The following is a 21388-nucleotide window of genomic DNA, read 5'->3' as shown; positions in this document are numbered from 1 at the left end:
TATGGCGCAAGGCGGTAAAGAATTTGGTTACGAAGACCCGGACCTTGACAATCAGATTGACCACGACTCTGATGAAGGCGAACAAGAGCTTAACACAACCGGTCCTTTTGAGCCAGGTGCGGCGTCCACTCCCTACCAACCTGGCGACCCCTACCCCGGGGGCGAATAAACGGAAATGAGTACTTTTCCTCACGAGCAGTCCGGCCTGCCTGACACTTCTTATCAGGAAGAAACCCCTTTGCTCCGTGATTTCATACATACCGATGACAAACCTTCCATGCTTGAAAGGGCAAAAGAAATAATCAGAAGACGGTTTCCGAAGGTAGACTTCAAAAAATTGGGCCCAATTGGTTTCAGCAAAAAAGGAAATCAATCTGAGATCGTTTCATTTGGCCCCCGGGGGGGTGAGTCTAAAATTTTCAAGCTTGGCGGCGAAGGGTTACAAAAAAGTTTCACAGACGCGAAAAAAGCAGCTCTGGGGCCAAGAGCTGAAGACATCATTGCTGAAGACCGCGACAACATCAGAGAACAGCACCAAAGACTGACAGAGGCAGAGATCCAACTTCAACAGGCGGAAACACTCTCTTCGCAAAGAGAAGAAGAAAAGAAAGAAGTGGAAGCCCTTAGACAAAAAATCGCGCAAACTGATGCTCAGATTGATGCCCTTCAGGATAAATATGGTTCGAATCTTTCGAGTGAAGCAGAGCTGCGAAGGCTCCAACAACTGAAAAAGAACTATCAAACCAATCTTGAAAACAAGAAAAAAGCTTTGGACTCGCTCACAAAAAAAGCAAGAAACGTGGAAAAAGAACAAAAAAAGGTCGATAGTCTCAGGGCCAGCATCGCGGCAAAAGAAATTGAAACAAACGCCATGGAAGAAAGGCTCAACCAAACAAAACCGCTGGACGACCTGAAAGACCAGGAAAGCGAGCTGCAGCGCCAAAACGAGGAAGACCAGGCGATCATCCAACATGTGAATGCCTCGCCTTCCGAAAAAGAAGCCGCAGAAGGCAGAGTTGCAGAAAGAAACGAGGAGATCGCGCGTTTGCAAACTCAGATCGCGGAAAGGGAAAGGGGGCGGCCTCTCTTGGAAAGGGTCAAGGAGATCTTCAAAAAATACGGCGTGACCTTGACCGCCAATCTTCTCGCCGCTGGGACCACAATCGGCGCTGTCATCGGGGTCCTCACCAGAGGTTTGAAAGCTACCGGCAAAGCTTTGGGGAACGGCCTCAAAGATATTGTCGCGAAACTCGGCTCTCTGCTGCCCGGGTTGATTGGCTCGATCGTGAGCTTCCTGTTCAAAGCCGCCGGTCAAGTCGTCGGGTTTCTGGCCGAGCACACATGGCTGCTCATTCTTGCCGCAGTGGCCTTTCTGTTCGATAAATATTTTAAGAAGCAGCGTTAGCTTAGCTCTAAGCCATCAAAAGCAACGCCGAAAATCCAACAAAAACGACAATTAACACCGTTTTGTTAATTTCATGTTGCGGCGTTTTGTCTGCAGCTTCGGGTGGCTGCGCTTGTTGAGTTTCGGACAAAGCTGGTTTCTTGTGGGATGGAACCACACGCCCCGATTCGGTTGTTGCAGCTTTGTGTATCGGGTTGGACGGATGGCTGTTGGGAGGGTTAATTTTTGACGGGCCACCTGCCATGATTTTGAGCCCAGCTTTTTTTGTGTCTGGATTTACCTCGTTGTTGACCCCCAGTTTCATCCCGGAGACCGCCTGTTTCAGCTTGGTGTTGTAACCGATCACGCTTGCGGTGTTTATTGTCATCTGCGCGGGCATGAGCCACGCCATGGGGGCAACAGCGAGATTGAGCCTTACCTTCGCTTGGTCCACCGCGAGCTGGTACTTTTGCACGCTCGCGGCCAAGTCGGGCTGTGTGATCGCGTTTTCCATCAGCACCAGGAACTCGCTCTGGGCTTCTCTCGCCCGACCGCCATTGCCGAGAATGCTGCTGCGGACGTTGACTTGCGCGCCCAGGACGCAGTAAACGAAAGCCTCGATTGACTGGTTGATTCTCGACAAGCCCGCCTGCGTCAAACCGTTCGCGGTGTTGGGCGCGATGTAATAGATCAAGTCCCCATTTATTGCTTTGCCGCCTTCATCGCTGAATTTGTTCCATCCCGGGTATTTATAGTCGGTTTTCGTCGGGCCCGCGCCTGACGCGTACACGTAAACGCTTCCCAGACCGTGGTTTTCCCCGTGCGTGAAGCGGAAATCGCTCGAGGGGGCAATGCCGAACTCGCCGCATATCCTTTTGTACAAAGCGACGTCGTAATGATTGTTGTACTGGTTGAACGGCGGGTCTCCGGGCAAAGCGCTCATGCTCTGAATTCCTCCAGGCTGGTACAAAATTCGCCTGACCGTGAAGTACACGTGGAATTTGTAGAAAGCTCTTATCTGCTGGGGGAGATCCATCCCGCTAACAAAGATTTCGCGAGAAACTCCGCATCCCTGTGTCGCGCAGAAAACGGCGAAGTTGAGCTGCTGCGGCCAATATTTTATGTCTGGCCCTCCCAGCCAGCGTTTTGATTCGACTGGCGACGTGTGCCTGAGTTCGGTGTCTTTAAATAATTCTCGGAATTTTGTCGTGAAATATTGTTCAGGCGTATATTTGGATTGGGGCGTCGAATATTTTTTCAAACTTTGCACTTTCCCGTCGAAAGGTACGGCAGAGATGGGCAAGGAAAGTTTTGAACCTAGCGGCGTCAGTTGGTAAGGAAAACCCCCGCTGTCTCCCAAACCAAGCGCTTCTTTCATTCTTTCACTATATCCGGTGGTGGCGGCAGAGCCTTCTCAAAATTTCCGCTTGCAGAAGGTCAACGAGATTTCCAATACATTGGCCGGCGAGGTCCACCACTATCGCCTCGTCGCGAAAAAATACAAACGCGCGAGAAAGTTCGTTAATTGGGGCGCCGCCGGCTCTAGCGTTCCCTCGGCAGCGTTTTCTAGCGCGAGTTTTGGCTCCACTCTGTCTGTGGTTGGCTTGCCGGCTGCCGTTCCTCTTGGCGGCGCTGGTAGGTGCTTCGCTCTCGTTTCGTCTGCGTTTATTCTCGCCGGCAAAAAGCTCGACTCGAAGATCAAGAAGCATCAAGAGATCACCACGCTCGCCGTTGCCAAGCGCGACACCGTCAACAGACTTCTCTCGAACGCTTTGAACAACAACGACGTGTCTTGCCACGAGTTCGACACTATCCTTTCGGAGTTTCAGCAATACAACTTTCTGAAAGATCAGGTCTGAGCAAGGATGCTTCGCCAACCATCAACGAGAAAGCTTCCTGATGTTGATGTCCAAAAACTTGAGAAAGACATCCGCGGCAGACTTGAAGCCGAAATGATAAAAAAAATCACGAAACCTCCCGCTTCGAACTAAATTTCGAGCGAAAAAACACAAAACTCTCTCTTTGTCTTGTCAAAAACAGGTTATTGCGGTATTTGTCATGCCACATAAATTGCCTTCAACTTTCGAGAAGGTTACTCACTGACGCAGTCATGCGCGAAATAGGGAAAACCCCCCGATCAGCTGTTTTTTTTTATCGCTCTAGTGAAGTCTCTTTGTTCTACCGCGTTTCGTGCCCAATTTTTCCTCAAAAAAGGCGAAGAGTGCCCTTTTTATTGGCCAGGCCGAGAAGAAATACCCTATTCTAACAAACTGTGGACAAAAAATTGAAATCCGCCTGTAAAATTCCTTTTGACTTCAACATTCCTGGTGGCTTTGAAAATTCCTGATCGCTTCAACTGAAGCCAAGAGGAATGCAACGCGCTTAAACTGAAGCCTTCAGGAATTCACAACGGGAAGCTGTGTCGCCTCAACCGGAACCGCGTCATGAAAGCATTCAACAACTTCGCGTGTAATATCACGCACTTGTCTCTGCCACTCAGGCGTGAAATATTCATTCACGAGAAACGCAATCAAGTGAACACTGACAAGCATGTTTTTTTGGTATGTAAATGAAGCCGTGAATTTTTAATGCAATTATTCAAACAGAGGTTATATCGTCGCCGCCTTTTTCGCTAAAGCTCCCTGCCATAAAGGAACCACTCGTGCCAATTAAAACCATCCCAGGAGCATTCTTTTAAAAATTCTTGTGCTCTAGGCTGGCTTCTATTAACTCCATCGGCCGGCTTAGCGATGTTTTATGAAGATTTCCATCCCTTTCAAAACAGGGAAAACAACAACCCTCGAAAAAGCAGTCCGCATATTCAAAGCAAATAACCATCGGCACAATCTTCTGCTTGAATTTGCAGAAAGGCAGTTTAAAAATATTCTCGTGTACCTTGTCCCACCCCATTTCCTTTTTTCCTTTATTTTTATCGCTATGTACTCCTTGAGAATGATCTCACGAAGCTCTGGAGGGAGGCTTTGAATGGCCTCGGAAAGTCCACATGCAGCCATGTCGGCGCAGTATGCACTGAGCGTGCGCTTCTCCAATAGGAAAAAATTTCTGGCGCACTTTTGAAGGGCGCATCCGCGCATATTGATCACAGACGTTGCAGCTTCGCTGGACCCGCACCCGTGCAAGCCCCCGGACCCCACAACACACGCAACACATTTCTGGCGCAGCACTGCCGTTCTCTCACACATTTCTGGCGCAGCACTGCCGTTCTCACACACATTTCTGGCGCAGCACTGCCGTTCTCACACACATTTCTGGCGCAGCACTGCCGTTCTCACACACACATATATAATGAGGGTTCTGGTCGCAAGCGAACGCACACAGTGTAAGCGCAACGAAACTCCGAATCTTCAGATGAGGAGTTTCGCTGCGCTTACACTGTGTGCGTGAGCGCTGCGCCAGAACCCTCATTATATATGTATGTCCGTCTTACAGGCACCGTGATTTTGACCAACTTTGGATCGATTTCCCGGAACTGGGGGGATATTTTCCAGTCCCGGGACTCTAAACTAACTCTTGATGGCCTTGGTTTGCAGTGAAATGGACACAGGTAAATCGATCGCACTCTCGGTTTCGAGGTTGTGGGTCGAAATATAGCCCCACTTCACTTTAAGACTGATAGAGAAGCCGAAAACGCCTTACGCGCATCGTGATTTTGACCAACTTTGGCTCGATTTCTCGGAACTTGGCGGATATTTTCCAGTCCCGGGGACTCTAAACTAACTCCTGATGGCCTTGGGTTGCAGTGAAATGGACACAGGTAAAGCGATCGCTCGCTCGGTTTCGAGCTTTTAGGCCCAAATATAGCCCCACTTTAGTTTAAGACTGCTAGAGTAGCCTAGACCGCCTTGCGCGCAGCGTTTTTTCCACATTTTAATTTCTGTTATTAAATACAAAGTACAGCGCTATTATTAAGTGTCAGTAACATAATTACAAAACGTTGATAAGAATATAATTATTTGAACTATATAGTGTAAGAAATCACACTTTACTATCAATAAATAATTTCCATTTGGCCTGAAATTTCCTTTGCGTGTTGTTTTTTAAGGCTATGTACTTTTCAGTCTTATATTTCATATTAATCATTTCTTTAAAAACATAAATATTTGGGCTGAGACTTCGTTTACGACTCGTCCAGATATGCCATTTTGCAACAATTAAAAAGTAATTTAGTAAGTCACTTACTTCATCTAATTTGCCTATCAAAACATCCTGCAAGGAAAATTTAACCTGTTTACCAGAAAGTGCAAACCAAAAATTTTTGAAATCTTTCCAAAACTGGTTAGTATGAAAACATTCATAAAATAAATGATTAACAGTTTCTGAGCTAACTCTACAAAATGTGCAAGAATCGTCTTGAACATAACCTATTTTGGCTAGACGAGAATTAGCCAGTGAAAGTGATATTATTTAAAATCTTGAATTGGAAGCTTCTGATAAACATTTCGGATGAGACAGTTTTCACTTTTATGAACGCTTTAATAACAGCTGAATCTGCTAAACCAAAGTCTTCTTTCAGTTTAGCAAAGCCCCTTGAGACTCGTGCCTTACCCGAAACAAGCAATTCATAAAAGTGTTTATTTTTACATATAGTAGGATTAAATTTTTTCTCCCCACATTGAAATTCCAAACATCTCTCTATTTCACTTTCGGTCACATCCAAATCCTTCAGGTGGGCAGGAAGAGCAGAACGAATTCCTGACCAGACTAAAAAATTTGTATGCTTCAAACCTTTACTTATAGCAGTATTATAAGATTCTATATTATTCTTGTTGAATTGCAAGTGGTTAATAAGGAGGATACCTGCTTTAACATAATTCGAATAATATATTGTTCTATTATCTATCTTAATATCTTTGTTGTTCCAAATTATATTGTAAGATGTAGATGGCTTTGTTGAAAAGGCAATTCTTAAGTCAGCCCACCATTGGAGAAGTTCTCTATAAAAAGTGGAATTAATTTTACAGTCTTTGACATCGTAATTACAACTAAGTAGAAAAACCCCGCCAAAATCCTCAAGCAAATAAGTAATATAAGCTTTCCATGGGGGCGAGCCTTCTGAAAAAATTCTACCAAGCCAAGCTAATCTTGACGGCTTAACATACGTTTCAAATTCTATTAAGTTCAAGCCTCCGTGTTTCAAGTCATTTACAGCTGCCAGTCTAGCTATTTTATCTGTCCCTTTCCATAAAAAAAACTATAAATAATAATGTTTAATTGTTTTATAAATTCTTCTGGAGTTGTTATAACTGAGAACACATATAGCATTTTGGGAAGCAGAAGTGATTTAATGACGGTAACTTTGCCAAATAGTGAGAGACCTCGGCAATTCCATAACCGTATTTGTGTTCGAATGTCTTTTAATTTATCATAAAATTTTCTCTGTAATTGGTCAGTATCATTATAGGTAAATACTATTCCCAGGGCTTTGACACTTTTGCTCCACTTTAGCCCCAGAGGTTTCGCTGTATTTTGTCTGCATGAACCGATCCACATTGCCTCAGTTTTAGTATGATTAACCTTTAAGCCTGAACAAATTGTAAATCGATCAAGCAATTGAAGGATGAGTTTTACACATTCAATATCAGGTACAAACAGAGTAAAGGTCATCAGCATATTGTACCAGCTTAAATTCTTCCTGCCCTATCATTAGGCCTTGAATGTCTTCTCTGCTTCGAAGAGCGACTGCTAAAATTTCGGCTGCAATGATAAATGAATATGGTGATAACGGGTGTCCTTGTCTTACTCCTCTCTGTACTTCAAAATATGGTGTACAAATGCCATTATTTAATACACAACTAGTTATGTCTCTATAAAATGTTTCTACCCATCTCATGAGGATAGGCTCAAAACCGAAAGCATCTAAGCATTTTAGCATAAAATTCCAGTTAATACTATCGAACGCCTTTTCAAAATCAATAAACAATAATATGCCTGGTATATTTTGTTGTTTTGTATACTCCATAACTTCTATAATTGACCTTGCCGCTTCACCAATGAACCTGCCCTTAACATAACCTATTTGGTTAGTATGTATTATCTCTGGAAGGACTTTGATAATTCTTGCTGGAATTACTTTGGAAGCAATTTTGGCATCTACATTAATTAAGGATATTGGTCTCCAATTTACTAAATAGATTCTATCTTTTCCTTTCTTTTCAATGAGTGTAATTAAAGCTTGCTTTTGAGAGGATGACATTTCCTCATTATCAAAGGGCTCATAAAAAGATGCAACCATAAAACCAACTTCGGCTCGATTTCCCGGAACTTGGGGGATATTTTCCAGTGTCGGGGACTCTAAACTAACTCCTGATGCCCATGGCTTGCAGTGAAATGCACACAGCAAAACTATTTGAACGCTTACTTTCGAGCTTCTGTGCCGAAATATAGCCCCACTTCACTTTAAGACTAATAGAGTAGCCGAGACCGCCTTACGGGCATCGTGATTTTGACCAACTTTGGCTCGATTTCCCGAAAATTGGGGGATATTTTCCAGTCCCGCGAACTCTAAACTAACTTCTGATGGCCTTGGTTTGCAGTGAAATGGACACAGGTAAAACGATCGCACGCTCGGTTTCGAGCTTCTAGGCCGAAATATAGCCCCACTTCACTTTAAGACTGAAAGAGTAGCCAAGACCACCTTTCGCGCATGGTTATTTTGACCAACTTCGGCTATATTTCTTGGAACTTAGGGGATATTTTCCAGTCTCGGGGACTCTAAAATAACTCCTGATGGCCTTGGTTTTTAGTAAAATGGACACAGGTAAAACGATCGCACGCTCGGTTTCGAGCTTCTGGGCCTAAATCTAACCCCACTTCACTTTAAGACTTATAGAGTAGTCGAGACCACCATCCGCGCATTGTGATTTTGACCAACTTTGGCTCGATTTCCTGGAACTTGGGGGATATTTTCCAGTCCCGGGGACTCTAAATTAACTCCTGATGGCCTTGATTTGCAGTGAAATGGACACAGGTAAAACGATCGCACGCTCGGTTTCGAGCTTCTAGGCCGAAATATCGCCTCATTTCACTTTAATTTTAAAAGAGTAGCCGAGACTCCTTTGTGCGCATCGTGATTTTGACCAACTTTGGCTCGATTTCCCAGAACTTGGGGGATATTTTCCTGTCCCGGGTACTCTAAACTAACTCCTGATGGCCTTGGTTTGCAGTGAAATGGACACAGCAAAACTTTTTGAACGCTAACTTTCGAGGTTCTGGGCCGAAATATAGCCTCACTTCACTTTAAGACTGATAGAGTAGCCGCGACCGCCTTACGCGCATCGTGATTTTGACCAACTTCAGCTCGATTTCCCGGAACAAGGGGGATATTTTCCAGTCCCGAGGACTTTAAACTAACTCCTGATGGCCTTGGTTTGCACTGAAATGGACACAGGTAAAACGATCGCACGCTCAGTTTCGAGTTTCTAGGCCGAAATATAGCTCACATTCATTTCAAGACTTAAGGAGTAGCCAAAATCGCCTTGCGCGCATCGTGATTTTGACCAAATTCGGCTCGATTTCCCGGAACTTGAGGGATATTTTCCAGTCCCGGGAACTCTAAAATTACTCCTGATGGCCTTGGCTTGCAGTGAAATGGACACAGCAAAACTTTTTGAACGCTCACTTTCGAGCTTCTGGGCCGAAATATAGCCCCACTTCACCTTAAGACTGAAAGGGTAGCCAAGACCGCCTTACGCGCATCGTGATTTTGACCAACTTCGGCTCGATTTCCCGGAACTTGGGGGATTATTTCCTGTCCCGGGGACTCTAAACTAACTTGTGACGGCCTTGGTTTGCAGTGAAATGGACACAGCAAAACTTTTTGAACCCTCACTTTCGAGCTTTTGGGTCGAAATATAGCCCCAATTCATTATAAGACCAAAAGACTAGCCGAGACCGCCTTGCGCGCATCGTGATTTTGACCGACTCCGGCTCGATTTCCCGGAACTTGGGGGATATTTTCCAGTCCCGGGGACATTAAACTAACTCCTGATTGCCTTGGTTTGCAGTGAAATGGACACACTAAAAGTTTTTGAACGCTCAGTTTCCAGCTTCTGCGCCGAAATATAGCCCCACTTCACTTTAAGTCTAATAGAGTAGCCGAGACCGCCTTCCGCGCATCGTGATTTTGACCAACTTCGGCTCGATTTCCCGGAACTTGGGGGATATTTTCCAGTCCCGGGGACTCTACTCTAACTCATGATGGCCTTGGTTTGCAGCGAAATGGACACAGCAAAACTTTTTCAACGCTCACTTTGGAGCTTCTGGTTCGAAATATAGCCCCCACTTCACTTTAGGACTCATAGAGTAGCCGAAACCACCTTGCGCGCATCGTGATTTTGAGTAACTTCGGCTCGATTTCCCGGAACCTGGGAAATATTTTACAGTCCCGATTACTCTAAACTAACTCCTGAAGGCCTTGGTTTGCCGTGAAATGGACACAGGAAAACTTATTAAACGCTCGGTTTCGAGCTTCTGGACCGAAATATAGCCCCACTTTGCTTAAAGACTCAAAGAGTAGCCGAGACCGCCTAGCGCCGGGGACTCTAAACTAACTCCTGATGGCCATGGTTTGCAGTGAAATGGACACAGCACAGCTTTCTGAGCGCTCGGTTTGGAGCTTCTTGGCCAAAATATAGCCCTACTTTACTTTAAGAGTGATAAAGTAGCCGAGACTGCCTTGCGCGGATTGTGATTTTGACAACTTCGGCTCGATCTCCCGGAACTTGGGGGATATTTTCCAGTCCCGGGGACTCTAAACTAACTCCTGATCGCCTTAGGTTGCAGTGAAATGGACACAGCAAAACTTTATGAATGCTCACTTTCGAGCTTCTCGGCCAAAATATAGTCCTACTTAACTTTAAGACTGAAAGACTAGCCGAGACCGCCTTAAGCGAATCGTGATTTTGACCATCTTTGAATCGATTTCCCCGAACTTGGGGGATATTTTCCAGTCCTAGGGACTCTAAACTTACTCCTAATGGCCTTGGTTTGCAGTAAAATGGACACAGCAAAACTTTTTGAAAACTCACTTTCGAGCTTCTAGGCCGAAATATAGCCCCACTTTACTTAAGACTGAAAGAGAAGCCGAGACGACCTTACGCGCATCGTGATTTTCAGCAGTTTTAGCTCGATTTGCCGGAACTAGGGCGATATTTTCCAGTCCGGGGCCCTAAACTAACTACTGTAGGCCTTAGTGTTCAGTAAAATGGACAGAAGCAAAAGGAGCGCACGCTCGGTGTCGAGCTTCTAGGGCGAAATGTAGCCCCACTTCATTTTAAGACTGAAAGAGTTGCTGAGTCCGCCTTACGCGCATCATGATTTTAAAAAACTTTGCCTCGATTTACCGGAACGTGGGGGATGTTTTTCAGTCTGAGGGACTCTTAACTAACTCCTGCTGGCCTTACTTTTCAGTGAAATGGACATAGGCAAAAGGAGCGCACGCTCGGTGTGGAGCTTCAAAGCCGAAATATACCCCCACTTCATTTTAAGACTAAAAGAGTGGCCGAGACCATCTTGGGCGCACCGTGATTGTAAGCAACTTTGGCTCGATTTGCCGGAACTTGGGGGATATTTTCTAGTCCCTTGGACTAGAAAAGGTAAAAAGGTAAAAAGAGCTGACGCTCGATGTCGAGCTTCTAGGCCGAAAGAAAGCCCAGGTTTATTTAAACACTGAAAGAGTAGCCGAGACCGCCTTACGCGCATGGAGATTTTGAGCATCTTTGGCTCGATTTGCTGCAAGTTGGGGGATATTTTCCAGTCCCAGGGAAACTAAACTACCTAATGATGGCCTTAGTTTTTAGTGAAATGGACACAGGGAAAAGGAGCGCACCCTCGGTGTGGAGCTTCTAGGCCGAAATTCAGTCCCACTTCATTTTAAGACTGAAAGAGTAGCCGAGACCGCTTTACGCGCATCGTGATTTTAAGCAACTTTGGCTCGATTTGCCGGAACTTGAGTGTTATTTTCCTGTCCCGGGACACTAAACGAACTCCTGATGGCCTTAGTTTGCAATGAAATGAAGACCGACTTCGGCTTGATTTCCCGGAACTTGCGGGATATTTTCCAGGCCCGGGGACTGTAAACTATTCCCTGATGGCCTTGGTTTGCAGAGAAATGGACACAGGTAAAAAGATCGCACGCTCGGTTTTGAGCTTCTGGGCCGAAATATGGCCGCTACTCATTTCAAGACTAAGAGAGAAGCTGAGACCGCGTTGCGCGCATCGTGATTTTGAGTAACTTTCGCTGGATTTCTCGGAACCTCGGGCATATTTTTCAGACCAAGGGTCTCTAAACTAACTCGTGATGGCCTTGGTTTGGGGAGAAAATTACACCGGTAAAACGATCGCACGCTCAGTTTCCAGCTTGTAGGCCGCAAGATAGCCCCACTTCATTTTAAGACTGATAGAGTAGCCGAGACCGCCTTGGGCGCATCGTGATTTTGAGCAACTTTGGCTGGATTTCCCGGATCTTGGGGGATATTTTCCTGTTCGGGGGACTCTAAATTAACTCCTGATGGCCTTGGTTTGCAGAGAATTGGACACAGGTAAAACGATCGCACGCTCGGTTTCCAGCTTCTAGGCCGAAATATAGCCCTACCACATTTTAAGACTGAAAGAGTAGCCTTTACCGCCTTGCGCGCATCGTGATTGTAAGCAACTTTGGCTGGATTTCCCGGAAATTGGGGGATATTTTCCAAATGCAGGGACTCTAAACTAACTCCTGATGGCCTTGGTTAGAAGAAAAATAGACACAGGTAAAACGATCGCATGCGCGGTTTCCAGCTTCTAGGCCAAAATATAGCCCCACTTCACTTTAGACTCATAAAGTAGCCGAGACCGCCTTGCGCGCTTCGCGATTTTGAGACACTTTCCCCGAACTTAGGGGATATTTTCCAGGCTGGGGGACTCTAGACTAACTCCTGATGGCCTTGGTTTGCAGAGAAATGGAAAGAGGTAAAACGATCGCACGCTCAGTTTCCAGCTTCTTGGCCGAAATATAGCCCCAGTTCATTTTAAGACTGAAAGAGTAGCCGAGACCGCCTTGCGTGCATCGCGATTTTGACAAATTTCGGCTCTATTTCCCGGAACTTGTAGGATATTTTCCCATCCCGGGGATTTTAAGCTAACTCCTGATGGCCTTGATTTGCAGTGAAATGGACAAAGCAAAACTTTTTTAACGCTCACTTTCGAGCATCTGGACCGAAATATTGTCCCACTTCACTTTAAGACTGAAAGAGTAGCCGAGACCGCCTTACGCGCATCGTAATTTTGACCAACTTCGGCTCGATTTCCGGGAACTTGGGGGATATTTTCCGGTCCAAGGAACTCTAACCTAACTCCTGAGAGCCTTGGTTTTTACTGAAATGGACACAGGAAAATTTTTTAAAACGCACTTTCGAGCTTCTGGGCGGAAATATAGCCCCACTTCACTTTAAGACTGAAAGAGTAGCGGAGACCGCCTTACAGGCATCGTGATTTTGACCAACTTCAGCTCGATTTCCCGGAACTTGGCGGATATTTTCCAGTCCGGGGGACTTTAGACTAACTCCTGATGGCCTTTGTTTGCAGTTAAATGCACCAAGCCTAACTTTTTAAACGGTCACTTTCGAGCTTCTGGGCCGAAATATAGCCCCACTTCACTTTAAGACTGAAACAATAGCCGAGATCGCGTTTCGCGCATCGTGATTTTGACCAACTTCGGATCGATATCCCGGAACTTGGGGGATATTTTCCAGTCCCGGGGACTCTAAACTAACTCCTGATCGCCTTGCTTTGCATTGAAACTGACAGAACAAAACGTTGTGAAGACTCACCTTCGAGCTTCTGGGCCGAAATATAGGCCCACTTCTTTTTAAGAGTAAGAGTAGCCGAGTCTGTCTTATGCAAATCGTGATTTTGACTAACTTCGGCTCGATTTCCCGGAACCTGGGGGATATATTCCAGTCCTGATGGCCTTGGTTTCCAGTGAACTGGACACAGCAAATTTTTTTGAACCCTTACTTTGGAGCTTCTGGGCCGAAATAGAGCCCCACTTTATTTTCACATTAAAAGAGTAGCCGAGACGGCCTTACGCGCTTATTTATTTTGCGAAACTTTGTCTCGATTTTTCGGCACTTACGGGATATTTCCCAGTCCCTGGGACTCTAAACTAACTCGTGATGGCTTTGGTTCGAAGTGAAATTGACACAGGAAAACTTTTTGAACGCTCACTTTCGAGCTTCTGGGGCGAAATATAGCCCCACTTCACTTTAAGACTGAAAGATTAGCCAAGACCGCCTTACGCCCTGGTGATTTTGACAAACTTCGGCTAAATTTCCCGGAATTTGGGGGATATTTTCCACTCCCTGGGTCTCTAAACTAACTCCTGATGGCCTTGGTTTGCAGTGAAATTGAGACAGCAAAACTTTTTAAACACTCAGTTTCGAGCTTCTGGGCCGAAATATTGCCCCACTTCACTTTAAGACTGAAAGAGTAGCCGAGACCGCCGTACGCGCGTCGTGATTGTGACCAACTTTGGCTAAATTTCCTGGAACTTGGGGGATATTTTCCACTCCCTGGGTCTCTAAACTAACTCCTGATGGCCTTGGTTTGCAGTGAAATTGAGACAGCAAAACTTTTTAAACACTCAGTTTCGAGCTTCTGGGCCGAAATATTGCCCCACTTCACTTTAAGACTGAAAGAGTAGCCGAGACCGCCGTACGCGCGTCGTGATTGTGACCAACTTTGGCTAAATTTCCTGGAACTTGGGGGATATTTTCCATTCCCGGGGACTCTAAACTGGCCTCCGACGTCCTTGGTCTGCAGTAAACTGGACACAGCAAAACTTTTTGAACGCTCACTTTCGAGCTTCTGGGCCGAAATATAGCTCCACTTTACTTTAAGATTGAAAGAGTAGCCGAGACCGGGTTACGCGCATCGTAATTTTGACCAACTTCGGCTTGATTTCCCGGAACTTGGGGGATATTTTACAGTCCCGCGGACTCTAAAGTCACTCCTGATGGCCTTGCTTTGGAGTGAAATGGACACAGCAAAACTTTCTGAACGCTCACTTTCAAGCTTGTGGCCGGAAATATTGCCCCAGTTCACTTTAAGAATGAAAGAGTAGCCGAGACCGCCTTACGCTTATCGTGATTGTGACCAACTTTGGCTGGATTTCCCGGGAAATGGGGGATATTTTCCGGTACCGGGGACTCTAAAGTAACTCCTGATTGCCTTGGTTTGCATTGAAATGGAGAGAGCAAAACTTTTTGAACGCTCGCCTTCGAGCTTGTGAGCCGAAATATAGCCCCACTTCACTTTAAGGCTGAAAGAGTAGCCGAGACCGTCTTACGCGCATCGTGGTTTTGACCAACTTCGGCTAGATTTCCCGAAACTTCGGGGATATATTCCAGTCCCAAGGACTCTAAAGTAATTCCTGATGGCCTTGGTTTCCAGTGAAACTGACACAGCCAATTGTTTTTAAGGCATACTTTCGAAATTCTGGGGAGAAATATAGCCCCACTTCACTTTAAAACTGAAAGAGTAGCCGAGACCGCCTTAGGCGCATCGTGATTTTGACCAACTTCGGCTCGAGTTTCCGGAAGTTAAGGGATATTTTTAAGTCCCGGGGACTCTAAACTAACTCACGATGGCCTTGGTTTTCAGTTAAGTTGAGAGAACAAAACTTTTTGAACGCTCACTTTCGAGCTTCTGGACCGAAATATAGCCCTACTTCACTTTAAGACTGAAAGAGTAGCCGAGACCGCCTTACGCGAATCGTGATTTTGACCAACTTCGTCTCGATTTCGCGGAACTTCGGGGATATTTTCCAGTTCCGGGGACTCTAAACTAACTCCTGATGGCTTTGGTTTGCAGTGAAATGGACACAGGATAACTTTTTGAACGCTCACTTTCGAGCTTGTGGGCCGAAGCATAGCCCTACTTCACTTTAGGACTGAAAGAGTAGCTGAGATTGCCTTACGCGCATCGTGATTTTTGATTACTTCGGCTCGATTTGCCGGAACTTGGGAAATAATTCCCAGTCCCGGGCACTCCAAACTAATTCCTGATGGCCTTGGTTTTCAGTGAAATGGACACAGCCAAACTTTTTGAACGTTCACTTTCGAGCTTCTGGGCCGAAATATAGCCCCACTTCACTTGAAGACTGAAAGAGTAGCCGAGACCGCCTTACGCGCATGGTAAATTTGTCCAACTTCGGCTTGATTTCTCGGGGTTTGGGGGATATTTTCCAGTCCCGGAAGCTCTAAACTAACTCCTGATTGCCTTGGTTTTCAGTGAAATGGACACAGGTAAAAGGAGCGCACGCTAGGTTTCCAGGTTGTAGGCCGAAATGTAGCCCCACTTTATTTTAAGACTGAAAGGGTAGACGAAACCGCCTTAAGCGCATCGAAATTTTTAGCCACTATGGCTCGATCGGCCAAAAGTTGGGGGATATTTTCCAGTCCCGGGAACTCTAAGCTAACTCCTGATAACTTAAGTTTTCAGTAAAATGGTCACAGGTAACAGGAGCGCACGCTCCCTGTCGAGCTTCTAGGTCGAAATAAAGCCCCACTTCATTTTAAGACTGAAAGAGTAAACGAAACTGCCGTACGCTTATCGTAATTTTAAGAAACTATGGCTCAATTTGCCGAAACTTGGAGGATAGTTTTCAGTCTCGAGGACTCTAAACTATCTCCTGATGGACTTAGTTCTTAGTGAAAAGGACACAGGCGAAAGGAGCGCACGCTCGGTGTCAAGCTTGTAGAACCGAAATATGGCCCCACTTCATTTTCAGAGTGAAAGAGTAGCCGAGACCGCCTTACTCGCATCTTGATTTTGAGCATCTTTGGCTCGATTTGCCGGAATTCGGGGAATATTTTCCAGTCCCGAGGACTCTATGCTAACTCATGATGAACTTAGTTTTCAGTGATATGTACACAGGCAAAAGGAGCGCACGCTCGGGGTCGAGCTTCTCGGCCGAAATATAGCTCCACTTCATTTTAAGACTGAAAGAGTAGCCGAGACCGCCTTACGCGCATCGTGATTTTGAGCAACTTTGGCTCCATCTGCCAGAATTTGGGAAATATTTTCCAGTCCCAAGGACTCTAAACTAACACCTGATCGCCTAAGATGTCAGTGAAATGGACACAGGTAAAATTAGCGCACGCCCGGTCTCGAGCTTCTAGGTGGAAATATAGCCCCCCTTAATTTTAAGACTGAAAGAGTAGCCGAGACCGCCTTTCGTGCATCGTGATTTTGGGCCACTTTTGCTCGATTTCCCGGAAGTTGGCGAATAATTTAAAGTCCCGGGGACGCTAAACTAACTCCCGATGACCTTGGTTTCCAATTTAATGAACACAGCAAAACATTCTGAACGCTCACCTTCGAGCTTCAGGGCCGAAATATAGCCCTACTTAAATTTAAGACTGAAAGAATAGCCGAGAGCCCGTTACGCGCATGGTGATTTTGATCAACTTCGGCGCGATTTCCTGGAACTTGGAGAATATTTTCCAGTCCCGGGGACTCTAAACTAACTCCTGACGGCCTTGGTTTCCAGTGAAAGGGACCGAGCAAAACTTTTTGAAGGCGCACTTTCGAGCTTCTTGGCCGAACTATAGCCCAACTTCACTTTAAGACTGAAAGACTAACCGAGAGCGCCTTACGCGCATCGTGACTTTGACCAACTTCGGCTCGATCTGGCGGAACTTGGGAAATATTTTCTAGTCCCAAGGGCTCTAAACTAACTCCTGATGGCCTTGCTTTGCAGTGAAATGGACACAGCAAAACTTTTCGAATGCACACTTTCGAGCCTCTGGGCCGAAATATAACGCAACTTCACTTTAAGACTGAAAGAGTAGCCGGGACCGCCCTGCGCGCATCGTGATTTTGACCAACTTGGGCTCGATTTCCCGGAACTGGGGGGATATTTTCTACTTCCGCGTACTCTAAACTAACGGCTGATGGCCTTGGTTTGCAGTGAAATAGACACAGCAAAACTTTTTGAACGCTCACTTTCGAGCTTGTGGGCCGAAATACAGCCACACTTCACTTTAAGACTGAAACAGTAGCCGAGACCGCGTTATGCGTATCGTGATTTTGATAAACTTCTGCTCGATTTCCCGGAACTTGGGGAATATTTTCCAGTCCCGAGGACTCTAAAGTAACTCCTGATGGCCATGGTTTGCAGTGAAATTTACACAGCACAAGTTTATGAACGCACACTTTCGAGGTTCTGGACCGAAATAGAGCCCCACTTCACTTGAAGACTGAAAGAGTAGCCGAGACCGACTTACGCGCATCCTGATTTTGAGCAACTTCGGCTCGATTTGCCGGAACATAGGGGATATATTCCAGTTCTGAGGACTCTAAGCTAATTCCTGATGGCCTTGGTTTGCAGTAAAATGGACACAGCAAAACTTTTTGAACGCTCAATTTCGAGCTTCTGGGCCAAAATATAGCCACACTTTACTTTAACACTAAAAGGGTAGCCGAGACCGCCTTACGCGCATGGTGATTTTGACAAACTTCGGGTTGATTTCCCGGAACTTGGGGGATATTTTCCAGTCCCGGGGACTCTAAACTAACTCCTGCTTGTCTTGGTTTGGAGTGAAATGGAAACAGCAAAACTTTTTGAACGCTGACTTTCCAGCTTCTGGGCCCAAAAGTTTAGCCCCACTTCATTTTAAGATTGAAAGAGTAGCCGAGGCCGCCTTACGCGCATCGTAATTTTGACTAACTTAAGCTCGATTTTCGGAAACTTGGGGGATATTTTCCAGTCCCGGTGACTCTAAACTAACTCCTGATGGCCTTGCTTTGCAGTGAAATGGACACAAGAAAACCTTTTTAACGCTCTTGTGCGAGCTTCTGGGCCAAAATATAGCCACACTTCACTTTAAGACTGAAAGAGTAGCCGAGACCGCCTTATGCGAATCGTGATTTTTACAAACTGTGCGTCGATTTTTAGGAACTTGGGGGATATTTTCCAGACCCGGGAACTTTAAACTAACTCCTGATTGCCTTAGTTTTCAGTGAAATGGACACAGGTAAAAGGAGCGCACGCTCGGTGTCAAGTTTCTAGCCCGAAATGTAGCCTTGCCTCATTTTAAGACTGAAAAAGTAGCCTAGACCACCTTACGCGCATCGTGATTTTGAGAAACTTTGGCTCGATTTGCCGGAAGTTGGGGGATATTTTCCACTTCAAGGAACTCTAAACTAACTCCTGATGGCCTTAGTTTCCATTGAAACGGACAGAGGTAAAAGGAGCGCACGCTCGGTGTCGAGCTTATAGGCCGAAATATAGGCCAGCTTTATTTTAAGACTGAAAGAGTAGCCGAGACATTCTCACGCGCATCGTGATTTTCAGTATCCCTGATACGATTTGCCGAAACTTGGGGGATATTTTCCAGTCCTGGGGACTCCAAACTAACTCCTGATGGCCTTAGTTTTCCGTGAAATGGACACAGGTAAATAGAGCGCACGCTCGGTGTCGAGCTTATAGGCCGAAATATAGCCCCACTACATTTTAAGCCTGAAAGAGTAGACGAAACCGCCTCACGCGCATAATTATTTTCACCAACTTTGGCTCTAGTTGCCCAAATTTGGGGGATATTGTCCAGTACTTGGGACTCTAAACTGACTCCTGATGACCTTGGTTTTAAGTAAAATGGACACAGGTAAAAGGGCACACGCTCGGTGTCGAGCTTCTAGGTCGAAATATAGCCCCACTTCATTTTAAGACTGAAGGAGCAGCCGGGAGCGCCTTACGCACATCGTGATTTTATGGAACTTTGGCTCGATTTGCCTTAATTTAGGGAATATTTTTCAGTCCCGGGGACTCTAAACTAACTCCTGATTTCCTTAGTTTTCAGTGAAATCGACACAGATTAAATTAGCGGACGCTCGGTGCCGAGCTTCTAGGTCGAAATATAGCCCCACTTCATTTTAAGACTGAAAAAATAGACGAAACGGCCTTACGCGTGATTTTGAGCAACTTTGGCTCAATTTGCCGGAACTTGTGGATATTTTTCAGTCCCGGGGACTGTAAACTAACTCCTGATCGCGCTGGTTTGCATTGAAATGGACAGAGCAAAACATTTTAAACGCTCACCTTCAAGCTTCTGAGCCGAATATAGTCCCACTTCACTTTAAGCCTGAAAGAGTAGCCGAGACCGTCTTACGCGCATCGTGATTTTGACCAACTTTGGCTTTATTTTCCGGAACTTGGGGGATATTTTCCAGTCCCGGGGACTCTAAAATAACTCCTGATGGCCTTGCTTTGCAGTGAAATGGACACAGCAAAACTTTTTGAACGCTCACTTTGGACCTTCTGGGCCGAAATATAACCCCACTTCACTTTAAGACTTAAAGAGTTGCCGAGACCGCTTTACGCGCATCGTGATTTTGACAATCTTCGGCTTGATTTCCCGGAACTTGGGGGATATTTTCTAGTCCCGGGGACTATAAACTAAGTCCTGATGACCTTGTTTTGCAGTGAAATTGAAACAGCAAAAGTTTTTGAAAGCAGGGTTTCGAGCTTCTGGGCCGAAATATAGCCCCACTTCACTTGAGGAGTGAAAGATGAGCCGAGTCCGCCTTACGCGCATCGTGATTTTGACCAACTTCGACTCGATTGGCCGGAACTTAGGGAATATTTTCCAGTTCTGTGGACTCTAAACTAATTCCTGATGGCCTTGGTTTGCAATGAAATGGACACAGCAAAACTTTTTGAACGCTCATCTTCGAGCTTCTGCGCCAAAATATAGCCCCAGTTCACTTGAAGACTGAAAGAATAGCCGAGACCGCCTTAAAGACATCGTGATTTTGACCAAGTTCAGCTCGATTTCCCGGAACTTGGGGGATATTTTCCAGTCCGGGGGACATTAAAATAACTCCTGATGGCCTTTTTTTGCAGTTAAAGGCACGTAGCGTAACTTTTTAAACGGTCACTTTCGAGCTTCTAGGCTGAAATATAGCCCCACTTCACTTTAAGACTGCAACAATAGCCGACCCGCGTTTCGCGAATCGTGATTTTGACCAACTTCGGATCGATATCCCGGAACTTGGAGGATATTTTCCAGTCCTGGGTACCCTAAACTAACTCCTGATCACCTTGGTTTGAAGTGAACTTGACAAGGGAAAAGTTTTTGAACCCTCACCTTCGAGCTTCTGGGGCGAAATATAGCCCCACTTCACTTTAAGACTGAAAGATTAGCCAAGATCGTCTTACGCCCATGGTGATTTTGACAAACTTAGGCTAAATTTCCCGGAACTTGGGGGATATTTTCCACTCCCTGGGTCTCTATACTAACTCCTGATGGCCTTGGTTTGCAGTGAAATTGACACAGCAAAAGTTTTTAAACACTCAGTTTCGAGCTTCTGGGCCGAAATATTGCCCCACTTCACTTTAAGACTGAAAGAGTAGCCGAGAGCGCGTACGCGCGTCGTGATTTTGAGCAACTTCGACTAAATTTCCCGGAACTTGGGGAATATTTTCCATTCCCGGGGACTCTAAACTGACCCCCGACGTCCTTGGTCTGCAGTAAACTGGACAGCGCAAGGCTTTTTAAACGCTCATTTTCGAGCTTCTGGGACGAGATATAGCCCCACTTTACTTTAAGACTAAAAGAGTAGCCGAGTCCGCCTTACGTGCATCGTGATTTTGACCAACTTGGGCTCGCTTTCCCGGAACTTGGGGAAAATTTTTTAGTCCCGCGGACTCTAAAGTAACTCCTGATGGCCTTGGTTCGCATTGAAATGGACACAGCTAAACTTTTTGAACCGTCACTTTCGAGCTTCTTGGCCCAAATGTAGCCCCACTTCACTTAACGAGTGAAAGAGTAAGCGAGAGCGCCCTGCGCGCATCGAAATTTTGACCAACTTCGGCTCGATTTCCCGCAACTAGGGGGATATTTTTTTAGTCCCGGGGACTCTAAACTAACTCCTGATGGCCTTGGTTTGCATTGAAATGGACATAGGAAAACATTTTGAACGCTCACCTTCGAGCTTCTGGGC

General features: G+C 45.7%; 1 protein-coding gene across 1 annotated transcript; it reads left to right on the top strand.

Annotated features, from left to right (window-relative positions):
* Window position 1: 1 nt before the first annotated feature.
* Window positions 2-1457, top strand: LOC149096717 (uncharacterized). The gene has a single exon (XM_089280372.1). The coding sequence runs from the start codon at window positions 176-178 to the stop codon at window positions 1403-1405; it is 1230 nt and encodes a 409-aa protein (XP_089136498.1). The 5' UTR covers window positions 2-175; the 3' UTR covers window positions 1406-1457.
* Window positions 1458-21388: the final 19931 nt, after the last annotated feature.

Source organism: Orbicella faveolata, unplaced genomic scaffold (assembly GCF_042242905.1).
Source record: "Orbicella faveolata isolate gen_17 unplaced genomic scaffold, um_ofav_v1 contig_47, whole genome shotgun sequence".
NCBI classification, from domain to species: Eukaryota; Metazoa; Cnidaria; class Anthozoa; order Scleractinia; family Merulinidae; genus Orbicella; species Orbicella faveolata.
Note: the sequence above shows the minus strand (reverse complement) of the source record. Positions and strands in the feature narration are given on the sequence as shown.